Source organism: Microchirus variegatus, assembly GCF_963457635.1.
Source record: "Microchirus variegatus genome assembly, chromosome: 9".
NCBI lineage: Eukaryota > Metazoa > Chordata > Actinopteri > Pleuronectiformes > Soleidae > Microchirus > Microchirus variegatus.
In genome coordinates this window covers 134,459-150,000 of record NC_139810.1, presented here as the reverse complement: position 1 = coordinate 150,000, position 15,542 = coordinate 134,459, and the positions used below count along the sequence as shown (strand labels likewise).

General features: G+C 43.0%; 1 protein-coding gene across 1 annotated transcript in view; it reads right to left on the bottom strand.

Annotated features, from left to right (window-relative positions):
• The window catches only part of lgr6 (leucine-rich repeat containing G protein-coupled receptor 6), a gene marked incomplete at both ends in the record, with an annotated part of 45,132 nt that overhangs the window by 12,076 nt on the left and 17,514 nt on the right, over positions 1-15,542 (bottom strand). The window contains 3 exons of the mRNA XM_083894949.1: positions 2,744-2,815; positions 4,393-4,464; positions 15,046-15,117. Of these exons, the coding sequence (XP_083751075.1) occupies positions 2,744-2,815; positions 4,393-4,464; positions 15,046-15,117 (216 nt within the window). The remainder of the gene's footprint in view (positions 1-2,743; positions 2,816-4,392; positions 4,465-15,045; positions 15,118-15,542) is intronic.

Genomic DNA, 15,542 nt, shown 5'->3' with positions numbered 1-15,542 from the left:
ACCCTTAACTCTTAACCCTTAACTCTTAACCCTTAACTCTTAACTCTTAACCCTTAACTCTTAACTCTTAACTCTTAACCCTTAACCCTTAACTCTTAACTCTTAACTCTTAACTCTTAACCCTTAACTCTTAACTCTTAACCCTTAACTCTTAACTCTTAACTCTTAACCCTTAACTCTTAACTCTTAACTCTTAACTCTTAACTCTTAACTCTTGCTTGTCTTTCAAACATCCTCCGTTATCAATCTTTCCGCCGAGGTGCTTTGATTCTGTCGCTCGCTGAATCGCATCGCTCCACCTCCTCCTCTTCCTCCTCTTCCTCCTCTTCCTCCTCTTCCTCCTCCTCGTCTTCGTCAGTCCCTCGAAGGCTTCACCAAACAAACATCATCATCAAAGTGAACTCTGAACTCTTCTCTCCCACCAGGAGGCGCTGTATACACTGGCAGATGCTCACGTGAGCGTGCACGTTCACGTGAGCGTGCACACACACACTAATGTTCCTCTTCTCCACTTCCTGAGCTCTTTTTCTTTCTTCTTCCTCCTCAGATCAGAGAGCGAGGACATTGTTTGTCCATGACCCAGATCACAGGATGAAAGCTGCGGAAGAACCTTCAGCTTTCTGCTCTTCAGGGCAGAAATAATAATGTCTCCTCTGGGTGAACCTGAGCGTTCTAAGAAGGTCCGGACACGAGCAGGAATGTTCCAGACGAGCCAATAAAGCAGCAACTATTTCCTGTCCCATCACATCAAAGTCTGAGGTACGATTACAGAGAGAGAGAAAGTTGTCCCAACGTTTCCACTGCTTTTATTCTCCAGATGGTCAAAAAGAGAAGCATTGGTTTTACATTTGACGGTTGTTTACGTCCACTGATAAATGCAGTTATTTTACAGACTGAAAGAGTGAGAATGTAAAATTAGAGACATAAAGACAGTCTAGCACTAGTTGAAATACAGATATTTAGTGAAAAACATGGTTTATGAGGCCGCGGTGACTTCATCAGACAAAGGATTCTCTCCCTGTCAACAAAGTGACCTTTGACCTTCAAAATCCCATCAGATCTTCATCGAGTCTCAGTGAACGCTTGTGATAAATGTCATTAAACTGTCGATAGTGACTTAATATCCTGTTTTTAAAGCAACATGCGATGACCTTTGACCTTTTAACCATCAGGACTCGGTCCATTCATCACATTCCAGGTAAACCTGAGCTGATGCTTTAGGAAGACGATCATTGACTAAGTGCAAAGAGTTCATCTGTGAGTTCATGTGAACATTTGAGACAAATTCTAAAGTCGTCTTGAGATAAAGATAAATAAATAAATAAATAAAATAATAATAAATAAATAAATAAATAAGGTAAATGAGGTCAAAGTGACTGTTGAACAACATAAAAACAGTCTTGTGTTGATTCACTGCTCATCTGTGCCATAGTTTGGGTTAGTGTGTGTGTGTGTGTGTGTGTGTGTGTGTGTGTGAGTGAGTTTGGACCATTGTGTGTGTGTGTGTGTGTGTGTGTGTGTGTGTGTTTTATGTCATTGAGCGGCGCCAACGAGCTTCACTCTCTAAAGCCTTCAGTAATGTCTCTCTCTCTCTCTCTCTCTCTCTCTCTAGACTTATCATTACTGTAATGACAAGGTGTGTGTGCGTGCGTGTGTGTGTTTATCTAAAGCAATTAAGACAAGACCACACACACACACACACTCACGTACAGTAAGTAGAGTGTGTGTGTTCTTGTATTTGTGACCTCATGGGGACCAAAACCAGGTCCTAATGAGACAGAACCTCATTTCTTCAGGATTACGGCTAAGAATTGAACTGTGTTTCTGTTTAAGGCTGCAGGTCATTTCTGTGTCTATATATATGTAACATACATACATGTACTCTATATATCTACATATATATATGTACATATATATATATGAGCCACTTGGTGCTGCCAATGCAAACATGTTTTATAATAATACTTAAGTAAAAAAAAGTGTATTATATTTACTGTACTTAAAGGTCCTATATGTAAGAATGTGGCCAAAAACAGTTAATGCGAAATTCCGAGGTCTTTTAGGTTTACTTTTCTGACGTAACTGCTCGGCAGCTGAGACTCTACTGACTGCAATGATTGGTAGACGGTGCCACATGATTTCAAAACATAAACATGATTTGCAGTCTGCAAAATATTGTTTTTAATGCAAATATTTTGTCTGTACTGTTGTTGTTGGTGAGTTCAGTTTGTTATATGAACATTATTCCTGAGTGGGGGGGGGGGGGGTCAGTGTGTGTGTGTGTGTGGGGGTGGTGGTGGGGGGGGGGGGGTCGGTGTGTGTGTGTGTGTGTGTGGCAGCAGAAGAACGGAGCAGGAAGTGCAGTGAGTAAGATGTTGAATTGATGGAAAATGAGCTTGTTTCACAGCTCATTGGAGATTCTCTCCCCCGGCCTCTAGTGTCTGCTGTTTCCCACTCATAGCTTCCAGATGCTAACGCCAGCGCCGCCGTGCTAACACTGTCTGGTCGGGGGAGGGGGGGGGTTCTGTGAAATGTCAGTGGTACTTTATACCTGAGCTGTGGTCAGGAAGGAGATGGGTGGTCAGGAGATGTTTGGTGATTACTGTGTGTGTGTGTGTGTGTGTGTGTGTGTGTGTGTGTGTGTGTGTGTGTGTGTGTGTGTGTGTGTGTGTGTGTGTGTGTGTGTGTGTGTGTGTGTGTGTGTGTGTGTGTGTGTGTGTGTGTGTGTGTGTGTATGACTCACAGGGACAGTAGGTTGGGCAGGTCCCACGGTGCGTCATCAGGAAGCTTCTCCAGCTGGTTGTTCTGCAGCATCCTGTAAAACATGTGAGAGAGTGAGAGGGTGAGAGAGGGTGAGAGAGGGTGAGAGAGGGTGAGAGAGGGTGAGGAATCCAACACAGGGTGGAGAAGCTTGAGGAGAAGCAGAGGATGAAGCAGGAACTAGAGAAGAAGCTCTGTGGGTGGTCTGATGATGTCATCCTGAGAAGAATGAAGTGGAAATCAAGAGGAAGTTAGGAGCAAACACCCCCCCCCCCCCCCCCCCCAGTGTCAGCCTTTACAGTAAAGTCAGAGTACGTTAGCTTCAACAGTTTGTCGAGCTCAGGAGAATCTTCTTCTTCTTCTTCTCGTTCACGTATCTCATCCACGTCATCGTCATGTTCTCACACAAATGATACAGGAAGTCAGGATTATCATCCTCGTGGTTTCATGTTAGAGTGAAACCAAGAAAATCCTCAAGGGAACAATGTTGTGTAAACTCTGAGTTTATGTTCTTTATGTTCTTTATGTTCTTTATGTTCTGCTCTCAGGGATCGAGACGACGTTTTCTCTCAGGAGTCAGAAGATAATTCAGTCTTTATTCTGTGATTTGATCCTCGAACTTTTACTAATGAGCTGAAGAGAAGCAGCTTTTTCTTTGTCTCTGTGGGTGGTCCCTGTTACACCTGTGTGTGTGTGTGTGTGTGTGTGTGTGTGTGTGTGTGTGTGTGTGTGTGTGTGTGTGTGTGTGTGTGTGTGTGTGTGTGTGTGTGTGTGTGTGTGTGTGTGTGAGTAGAGCAGGTTTCTTTCCCCCGACACATAAACTTTAACTGCAGATAATAATGTGTGTGTGGGTTTTATTCAACTTTATTTCCTCGTCTCTGTTCACACACACACACACACACGCACACACACACCTGGGATCTGGACTGAACCATTAGGCCCGAGATGTTTCTGATACTCAACGAGTATCAGAAACCCTCAACGAGGGATTAAACTTGGGCAGACATATTTCTGTTGCTCGATTCTATATAAAATGATTATAATACAGTTGTTCCCAAGGGTCCTTGAAATCCTTGAAAGTTTGTGAATTTTAAAAATTGTTTAAATCCCTTGAAAGTCTTTGAAAATCAGCCCCTAAACAGACCTGGGTCCTTGAAAGTGCTTGAATGTTGTGCATAAAAAGTGAAGTTGATATTGAGCTAAATGTCTCCCTCGTTTGTAACGGCGCCACCTACTGTTTGACGGCCTGCGTTGCTTGACGTACGTAGACGAGGCCTACGCAGGACAAACGTGGAGACATCATCACTAGGACGGTGTTGTGGACACTGTCCACTGTCTCTCTGTCTCTCTGTCGTTGACGTGAGATTCCAGAACAATGAGCGAGTAAAGTCAGTAAAGCTGCCGCGCGACATGGCCGTCGGGGCACAGCCCTAACTCCGCCCACCAAGTAAAGGTACTGTTCCTGGACTGTACCACGATGGAAACACAAGCCTGATCCTGGACTGTACCACGATGGAAACACAAGCCTGATCCTGGACTGTACCACGATGGAAACACAAGCCTGATCCTGGACTGTACCATGATGGAAACACATGCTAACAGAGCAGGAGTGAAAAAGTGAAGTTTACTTACAGAACTCTGAGGTTATGCAGACCCTGGAGAGCGTGACCTGAGACGTACCTCAGCTGATTCCCAGAGATTCGCCTACGAAAGATTAAAAACAACATGAAATAAAATCACAAACACAAGACATTTACAAATCTCACGAGGGAAACTTTTTGTTTTATTCAGTGTTTCTGGAACGGAGCTTGTGATATGACTTCATCCTCCCGGGTTTCTCGCTGCGGGGTTAGCGATGGGGCGACATGCTAATAACAATATTCTGTTCTATTCAATGGTCGCCATTGGCCCAAAGATCACACCCCTGCAACATGGACCGATCCAAGATGAGCTGATGACTGAGTAAAGACTGAGGCTGGGTCAACAAGTCTGTTAGCCTGTGTGTGTGTGTGCGTGTGTGCGTGTGTGTGTGTGCGTGTGTGTGTGTGTGTGTGTGTGTGTGTGTCCACGTCCTTGAGGTAAATTGCTCTGGTCGAGGACAGCGATGGAAAAGAACCACACACGTTCACACAAGCAATCCAATCAGCTTGTTTATCAAAGCCGGCACCTAATGGTCATTTGTGAGTGTGTACGAGACAAAGTCCAAATAAATAAGACTCTGAGGAACGTTCAAGGTCACGAGCTGGAAACGGCGTTTAAACACAGATTTAGTCCTCACAGCTCCAGACCACCCACTCTGATTAAACACACTGAGCACTGGAGGCCGACGCCTCGGTCTCTTCACGCCGCTGACGCAGCTGACGTTCAGCTGACGTTCAGCTGACGCAGCTGACGTTCAGCTGACGTTCAGCTGACGCAGCTGACGTTCTGCTGACGTTCACTCTGAGGTTCAGCTGCCGCAGCTGACGTTCTGCTGACGTTCTGCTGATGTTCACTCTGAGGTTCAGCTGACGCAGCTGACGTTCTGCTGACGTTCTGCTGACGTTCTGCTGACGTTAAGCTGACGTTCAGCTGACGTTAAGCTGACGTTCACCTGACGTTCTGCTGACGTTCTGCTGACGTTCACTCTGAGGTTCAGCTGCCGCAGCTGACGTTCTGCTGACGTTCTGCTGACGTTCACTCTGAGGTTCAGCTGACGCAGCTGACGTTCTGCTGACGTTCTGCTGACGTTCTGCTGATGTTCACTCTGAGGTTCAGCTGACGAGGCTGACGTTCTGCTGACGTTCTGCTGACGTTAAGCTGACGTTCAGCTGACGTTAAGCTGACGTTCAGCTGACGTTCTGCTGACGTTCTGCTGACGTTCACTCTGAGGTTCAGCTGACGCAGCTGACGTTCTGCTGACGTTCTGCTGACGTTCTGCTGACGTTCAGCTGACGTTCTGCTGACGTTCTGCTGACGTTCTGCTGACGTTCTGCTGACGTTCAGCTGACGTTCTGCTGACGTTCAGCTGAAGTTCTGCTGACGTTCAGCTGACGTTCTGCTGACGTTCTGCAGACGTTCTGCTGACGTTCAGCTGACGTTCAGCTGACGTTCTGCTGACGTTCAGCTGACGTTCTGCTGACGTTCAGCTGACGTTCTGCTGACGTTCAGCTGACGTTCTGCTGACGTTCTGCTGACGTTCAGCTGACGTTCAGCTGACGTTCTGCTGACGTTCTGCTGACGTTCTGCTGACGTTCAGCTGAAGTTCTGCTGACGTTCAGCTGACGTTCTGCTGACGTTCTGCAGACGTTCTGCTGACGTTCAGCTGACGTTCAGCTGACGTTCTGCTGACATCTCAGACGGCGAGTTTTTCCCATCATGAAGTGTTGATTGAGACGCCGTCAGCCCTGATGGAGCAGATGGTAGCGGTTGATGCTCATGTCAACATGTCTCCATGTCTTATTACGATGCAGTGGCAGAACACATAACCTTCACCTGCCAAATCTCACACTTACAAAGACACAAAACACACACACACACAAACTGATCCTTATCTGAGTTATTATGGTGGCGTTTGTTGGTTCTGCTCAGACCACAGTCAACCTGACTTTAACTGGGCCTTAAAATCCTTGACAGTTTGTGAATTTGAAATAGACATTGGTCATTGAAAGTGCTTGAATTTGGTACAGCAGAAAAAGTGAAGTTGATATTGAGCTAAACGCCTTCCTTGATTGTTACGACGCCACCTGCTGGTTCATGCCCTGCGTTGTTTGACGAGTCTCACAAAAGACAAAGACTGACTTTGACTCTGAGGACAATCACTTGTCCAGATGCACATCAGTAAAAGTGGATCTTATGCAGAATGTGACCCTTTAGTTTTTCCATTTTTGTTGTTGTTATTGATCAGTAATTCCATGATATTGTCTGACAGAGAGAGATGGCGCCTCCTGTTGGCTGTTCTACTTCAACTATTCTTTATAACGTCCTTGTGGTGGAATATGCGTCAAAAAACCCATTTACGTCTGTGTTTGAACTGTTTTTTGAGCAGTGTGAATGTGTCTGTGTTCACTCTCCTTCTCATAAGTCATCATTGATGTGTTTTTGAGTGGATTCACCAGGACATACTCGGTGGAAGAGGCTTCAGAGTAAATTTGGGAAATGAAAATGGCATCAATGAGAGATTTCCTCGCGTCATCTGTTGTGTATGAAATAATTGCAGTGATGAGGCTGAGAACCACACTCTTAAAGCATCAGTGTTTTTAACAACCTGCAGATGAAACTCAACCCTGCTTCCTGCAGCTTTAAATCCCAAAAATAAATTCCACTTAAATTCACTTTCCAAAAAAGAACCAGAAGTGTCAATTTGCTGCACCTCTGAGAGCAATCCGTCTGCTTGGGCCGTACCATTTCTCTTTCTGCTATTGCACAAGCCGGTCACTGGGGAGCATTTCAGCGGCTAATTTTCCAGAGCTAACAGTTTGAGTCCTGACACCAGTAAAATATATCTCAGCCTCTAAAGTGCCTTCTGCTGCTGCCTGTTCAAACACTTTGATTGGTCACAGACGCGCTGGATGGAAAAAGACACTGTAGGTAGCAGCAAATTAAAATGAATGTCTTTTGTGTGGAGCTCCAGTAATTTAGAGTTTTAGAAAACAAAGTTAAAGCACATGGTGCCAGAGCAGCTTTTCTCCATTAGCCGCTGTGTGGGAGCCAGGACTTCATCACATCGTGATTCTTCTGCTGACTTGTTTTCATTTGCAGAATTAGTTCATTTTTGCTCGTTTTTTCTTTGCTCGTCGACTGACAAGTTACAAAATAACACGACACACCATAGAATAACAAAGAACATCTTATCAAAGCGACATCTTCCTTTAAACTAACATAACATAAATGTAAATGTGTCGTATCAAAGTGAACTCTCCATCACTTTAAATATGATGGACGATCATGTGACGCGACACGTCCTCAACTCTCACTGCAGATGGTAGATCTATAGAAAGAGCTCATTATTTGGCAGTCAGTGTGTTGGTGAATATAAATAACGCTTTGCTTGGTTTGAGAATGTTTAGAACAGCTCATTATTTTGCAGGCAGTCTCTTGGTGGATGTACAGTATAGTTCATTATTTGGCAAGCAGTCTATTGGTGGATGTGTTCAATAGCTCATTATCTGGCACTCTTGTTGAATGTGTGGAGCAGTTCACTATTTAGAAATCAGTTTCATGGTGGATATATAGAACAACTCACTATTTGGCAGTCTGTGTGGTTATGTTTAGAACAGCTCCTTATTGTTTCTTGGTGGATATAGATAAGAGCTCATTATTTTGCACCCATCACCATTGCAAGAAAGAAGAAATGCAAACTTTGACTCATACGTCTTCAAGGTGGTCGTGTGAAAGAACTTCTGAAATTAAATTTCCTCATTTGACCTCAACATAAACATCATCTGCAAACTTTCAGGTAAACATTTATTTTGAGATTTGGACGTCACGAATGTGGTGAAGTGAAGACGGATATTTTAAAAACATCGGACAGTTTCCGTGCTATCAGCGTGTTTGTGTTTGTAAATGATCGCGTACGTACGAGTGAACCTTCCACGCTTTGCCACATCAATCTAACTCTGATGAAAAGCTTTTCTTTTCTTTCAAACTGCTTTGAGGACAGTGAGGATTTTTCTTGGCCTCTTGGACGACGCAGATAGAAAATTCCACCTCCACATAATTCAGCTTTATTCACGAGATAAAATAACACAAGTCAGTCGCAGTTCAAATGTTTTCAGAGAGGAGCCGCGGAAATAAGGTGAGACCACAGCTATCAGGGTTTCAGGGAAGCGAAGCCGCTGCTGATTATCCCGAGTATCTTCACGTCCTGTTGCCTCTAAACAACAAACACGCAGCGATTAAAGAGCGAGAAGACGTCGTGTTTCAGGACGTTATCTCAGGTCATGATAGAGAGAGAAGAGAAACATCTGTGAAACTCTGGCTCAGTCGTTCAAACTAAACCATTTTCTACAATTATATTTTGTAAGAAATGTTTTTTAAAATAGCTCATTATTTAGCAGTCAGTCTGTTCATGGATCTATAACACAACTCGCTATTTGGCAGTCAATTTGTGAATTCTTAGAGCAGCTCATTATTTGGCAGTCAGTCAGTCAATTTCACAAATCATCTGTTTAGATTTGGGCTCGTCTTGACAACGTCCTGGGTCACATGTCTCAACTAACCAATCAGCAGCTAGGAAGATAAATGGCAAATAATAATTATTAATGATTAATATAGATTATCATCTATCATCATTCTCATAATCAGAGGCTGTTTTACAAAGTTAAACTCTATCTCAGAATCTACATGTTGGTCATTAAAGTAAAAAAATAAAAATAAATGTCTTCACCAAATTTGACAAGGTTTCTTTCATTAATTACCATGTTTGTCATATTTAATTTATTCATGATTTTTACTTAAAACATGTCGAATCCATGAAATTGAATCATTTAAAAAAAGGAAAAAAACTGATGAAATAGAGACAAAAAAAGGTCAAACATATTTCTTGTGTGGATGTGTGAGTACAAATACACCATGTAACCTCCTCCTCCTCCTGTGTAGAGGTCTGACCTCCAGGTCGACCACTTAACCTGCTGTTAACCTGCTGTTAACCTGCTGTTAACCTGCTGTTAACCTGCTGTTAACCTCTGAAACCACTGCAGTAAAACACTGACTGTGTGCGGCTGCATGTTCGCCAGAGAGAGGAAGATACAAAGCAGAGGAAAAACCAATGTTGGCGACGCAAAAAGGGAACGTTTTAATTGGTTTAGATGGTTCCAGATGTGTTGTGCACCTGGAGAACCCAAACAGCCAATACTTTAAGCTCTTAACCCTCACCGACGTCATCGCGCTGGACTATCAGCAGACGATCTTATCACCAGAGGGAAGACGAGCAGGGCAGACGAGCAAGGCAGCGCTGCCTCCACCGCTTCACTCCTCTCACATTTGGATTTCATTCGTCTGATCGTGGATCGGGTTTTTCTCGCCCAGCGCTGGAAAGTCACCAGGCGGCGTCTATGTTCCAGAACTGAAGACATCGGCGCGGATTTATCACTGATTTATCACTGATTTATCACTGATTTATCACTGATTTATCACGGATTTATCACAGCTTCACTGCTGAGCTGACAACAAGAGCTACAGATGTATTCTAACACTTGCATCAGTGTCAACACAAATAGAATAAACTCATAACTGGATTGATATCAAATTTAAGAACATTGAAAATCAAGAATAATGATTGTGTTGAGCCTTACGTTAAAGCAGGGCCTCAAACTCAGAGGGGGTACAGGGCCTGGGGCCCACTGCTGTGGCCGGGGGGGGGGGGGGGGAGAAGTTCAAATGTTCAACTTTCAAGATTAAAATTAGATATGGATATATATATATATATATATATATATATATATATATATATATATATATATATAAATAAATAAATAAATGAAAAACACCCAGTAAGGAAACTTGGCTTGTAACCCAAAAGGTTGCCAGTTCAAGACCCTACCCAGCTAGGTCAAGGGCTTGGGTAACCCTGAGCAAGGCACCCAATCTCCATTGCTCATTGTTAATTAATAGGACACTCCAAATTAACCCCAGCCACAGGGGGGCGCACATCCAGTGTACTCCTATAGCTGGTCCCAAGCCCAAGGAAGAGCTCAGCCAAATAAAACATGCAGATCGTCCGCTGTGGCGCCCCCTAGAGAGGGAGAAGCCAAAATGGCAAAAAAGAAAAATCCATAAATATCAAAACACAAGTTTGAGACTTCCGCGTTAATGTTAATTTATTACGTTATATGAATGATTTATTTATTAATTTAAGAAGAGTCGTACGTTAGAATGTTCATGTGATAACCACAGCTCTACGCACATCCTCTGCATCATGACTTTGACTTTGAGTGTTTGCTCCACCTTCAAACCAGAGACAACAGCTGTGTTTCCACCCTGAGTGAAACTGTTCGCTACATCATTTTTTGTGTTTCCATTAGAAATAGTAGCAACGTAACCAGCTCCAACCGTTCCATTCTTTGGCAAACCTCCCCTCAGGGTCTCAGAGAACCAAACTGAACCGAATACCTTATTGGAAACAGAACAGTCGTCCATTCAGAGGAAATGTCTGCTGTTGAGGACTTTTATTGTGACAAGATCAGGATAGAGCTTCTGAACTGAGGAACCGTGCTGCAACACTGATGGTCTCTTCACTGCACTCTTGTGTGTGTGTGTGTGTGTGTGTGTGTGTGTGTGTGTGTGTGTGTGTGTGTGTGTGTGTGTGTGTGTGTGTGTGTGTGTGTGTGTGTGTGTGTGTGTGTGTGTGTGTGTGTGTGTGTGTGTGTGTGTGTGTTGAGATGTGAGCTCAGTGAAGGACGATTCTATTCTTAAGTGTAAGTTATCAATGATATGAAATGTGGCCCCGAGTCAAAAAGAAAGAGGAAGTGTTTGCACTTTGGTGCTTAAGACGACCTTTATTTAAACTGTGAGGTGACGCTCATCTACAACCAAAACATTCTGACTCATAAATATTTGAAATGTAGAAGATTTGAGGGCAAAGAAAGAGGCAAACGACGACGCTGTCAGTAAAAGTCAAAACATTAAAAGACGTTAGTTTAGCTCAAAACAGCATTTTCTTCATCTATTGTTTTATTTCTTACACTAATTTCAGCTTTTAACTCTATGAAACTATCTTTATATGTGACCTGTTGAGCAGATTTTATAGCACTTTTGGCGCCATATAAACAAAGTTTAATTTGATTATAGTTGGAATTAATTAAAACCTTTTGGATCACAGTCATTTGGCAGATCTTTAAAATGCGTCATTGAAACCTGGAAAATGTCAAAGAGATTACAATTATTACGAAGCACTTTCAAGTTGGTCCAGGAGTTGGAACGTTTAAGATCCTTTTTCTAAAATGTTCAAAATGAGGAATTGCACTTAATTTAAGAGTGTGCTGTATTTTTTCTTTTCCATGATTCGGCTTCTGCTGTAAAAACAGAAAGCAGTTCATCCAAATTCAGAATTAAGTCATGGAACAAAAAAATAAAGACAGTTTGATGAGCGTGTCTGATAAAGTCCATCTGACTCGTGAAGTAATATTGATATTCTGGTTCTGATCCAGATTGACTTTTGTATACAATTACATTCCGGCATAAATCACAGTTTCCTTGAAAATAACCAGATCTGGACACAGGATTATCAATATGATATTTAAAAGTAAGTTTGTCCAGAAACCTTCTCAATCCTAAAACTATTAAAAGCATAAATTTTAGATTCATCGTGTCTGAGGATTTGGCTCCAGAGCGTGAACTTTGATTGAGATTCGAGGTCTTTAAGAAGCATCTGCTCAGAAACCTGCACGGATTCAATCATACTGTTCGTATACAAAGTCAGGAAAAATCATAGGAATTCATATTTATAAGAAATGAAATTGAAGCCAAGGATGTAGCAGTTAACCTCCAGGTAAAGTCTACGTGAAAATCAGCTTCTAACAGTTAATTGTCTCCATCACGTGGGCGGAGTCATCACAGCACGGCAGCGTGAAACTGTGGTGACGTGGTTTTCTACGCAACACAAACTAGTGACTTTTGAAGATGTTTTGGGTGAAAGTGAATCATTAGAATCAGTTCATTAAAAAGATTTGTTGACAGAATGGTTCAGTAGACTCCGTCTGACACTGAACTGAAAAACCACTAAAGTATTTTTAACTTCTACAGTTGGACGTTGTTGGCTTTGATTCTTGTGTTGGACGTCGTGCTCGTGACTCTTCAGTGACGACACCAGGTTCTATCACTGAAGAGTCGAGCTGAGCTAGAACTGTATCATGGAAAAGCAAAATAAATGTGGTTTTCAATTGAATATTGTATATTTTCAACTGCCAGATGCACAGACTCAGTATAAGGCGTTGTCGTCTGCATACGAATGCATATGAAAGGTAGCCAGGGTTTAGCTGATACTGTTGACATAAGTAGGGACGAGGACAGGATCTATGACTGAACCTCGTACAGACAGATTTACATCAGGACTCAAAAACTCATAAGGTTGAAAAGATTTGGTTTCCTCTCCTCGTTCTGTAAAACAAGTTGAAAGCTGGACTTTCTTGTTTTGGTTTGGGAAGAAAAACTATCAAAGGCTGCGTCTCCAGGCTGAAGTCGCCTGAAGTCAAATAGATCTGAAAGGAGGGAGATAGAGGGAGGGAAGAAGGGAGGGAAGAAGGGAGGGAAGAAGGGAGGGAGAGATTCAAACATCAAACACTTTATCACTCAACCAGTCACAACATGCCCAACCTTTGCTTCTCTCTGAGGGTTAGTAACCTTCACTGAGGGTTAGTAACCTTCACTGAGGGTTAGTAACCTTCACTGAGGGTTAGTAACCTTCACTGAGGGTTAGTAACCTTCACTGAGGGTTAGTAACCTTCACTGAGGGTTAGTAACCTTCACTGAGGGTTAGTAACCTTCACTGAGGTAACCTTCTGTGAGGGTAACCTTCTGTGGGGATAATCTGGGGGTTAGTAACCTTCTCTGAGGGTAAGGGTTAGGGCTAACCTGCGATCCACGGTTACAGACTGAAGATGGAAGGGAAAATACCGTCTTCATACAAAATCTGTGGACACTTTGGTTTGTTCCTCTCCTCACGACCACACAAGTCAAGCTTTAAATGTCGATTTTGTCTCGACGCGATGCTAACGCTCAGCCCTGTGCGCTGCTGCTTTAGCTGCTGCTTTAGCTGCTGCTTTAGCTGCTGCTTTAGCTCAAAATCAAAGTCAAAATAGCAAAACACAAAAACACATTATTGTCCGCTGGTGAATCTCGTCTGTGATTGGACGCTCGTTTCATGGAAGTCCTGAGGTTCTTCCTTAGTAACAAGTATATTCTCTCCATCAATCTTCTACCTCCTTATCCTGAGAGTCATGAGTCTCATCCTGATCTCTGTCTCAAAATGAATATGAAACTAACTGCGTCTTCATTTCTGCTCGTCTTAACTGAGGATCAACCAGAGAGTTTTCAAATAAATTGCAGTTTTTGGCTCTGAAACACGGGGAATGTGAAGGTTTAACTCAGTATCTGAGTCACTGATTCAAACACTCTTTAACGTCTTCTGCAGCTTCGCTTCCACTCGTCACATCCAGTTTTCTCTCTGTGATTCAGAGTCAGCTTTGACTTTCACCTTCAGCTCATGCATCACAGGCTGCAGCTGTGAGAATTAGCAAAGAAAACAACTATTCAAACACACACACACACACACACTGTAATCCCCCTTCAACGACTACACACTTACACACATTCACACCCTCAGGGTAAATCTGTGGTCGGCTTTTGTCAAACTGAGTTCTGCTGAGCGGTCGGATCAAATGTGGTCGAGGTCGACTGAAAAACATCTTCAAAATCACTTCTTTCTGCTCAGTTCTGATCAAACCGGATCCTTTTGCTGCGATGGAATCGCGTTCATGTCAATTTTACAACAAAAGTCACCGTTCTCCTCCAGATGGTTTCTGTTGAAGCGTTTATCGTCAAACCTTCATCAAAACATTTCAGCTTAAATCGTTTTCATCACATTTTATATGAATCTGTCTCATCCTGTGACTTTATGTCACGTAGGTTGATGCAAATGAAGGATTTCCAACTCAAAAGTCAAATTTCATTTAATTTTAAGCTATTTCAAAAACATCGTTCTCCATTTGTGTGACATATTCTGCTCCGATAAAGAAGAGCTCCATTTTTTTGGTTTGTGTCAGATTTAACAGTTTTGTCTTGACCTCAAATCTGTCTCATTTCCACTGATATCTGTTGCATTTCAGTGGTCAGTGTTTACACTGATGTCCTGAATCAGTCACAGCCACGTCTGTAGTCTGACCAGCAAACTGTATGTCATTAAGAGACAAACAGATATATCACAGATATATCACATATATATCACACATATCTGTGGCTCTTCTACCTAAATCTGTGAGTAAATCAGGTTCTTGATGTCTGTCAGAATCAGAAAAGGCTGAGACTGAGAAACAAACTGAGCACAGCTGAAACAGTCAAGAACTCAAAATGCTGCTTTCCAAACACTTAAAGAACCGTATATGTTTCCTCTCCACGTGAGTATCAGGTTCCCTCCTCCTCCTCCTCCTCCTCCTCCTCCTCCTCATCCTCATCATCATATACTATCAGGTCGCTACAGGCTTCTTCTCGGTAAGAGAGAGAATCAGAACCAGGCCAGAGTCATCAATCCCACTCTCAGAGATGATGGATCTTTATTATTCTTATGGATTGATTGTGTTTGGTACTCACAGCTCTGAGAGCAGGTGCAGACGGTGGAAAGCTCTGGACTGGATCTCGCTGATGTTGTTCATGCTCAGGTCCCTGAAGAGACAGAAAACAAGGGGCGGATCAGTGTGAGAGGATCAATCAGCCGATCTAACGCAGCCACGCTGCAGATGTTTGACGTGTTTTTCACGTGGCGATCAATCACGGCGAGTGGGAGTAGAACACGGAGAGAGGTTAGCGGGTTAGCGGGTTAGCTTAGAGGCTGCACAACCAGAAAGAAGAGAATTTTCCCCAATGAATCATCGCTGAGCAGATGTCATTTCCTCCTCAATCACAGTCACTCTTTCTCTTTTCCAGATGTCTCACTTTACCTTCTCTTAGATCTCATATATCTCTCTCTCTTTCTGCCTCCTTCCACTCTTTTGTTCAGAGCTGTAACACACACACACACACACACACACACGCACACACACACTGACACACTCCTGACGTTAGAGGGTGTGTTTTTCAGTGTGTGTTGA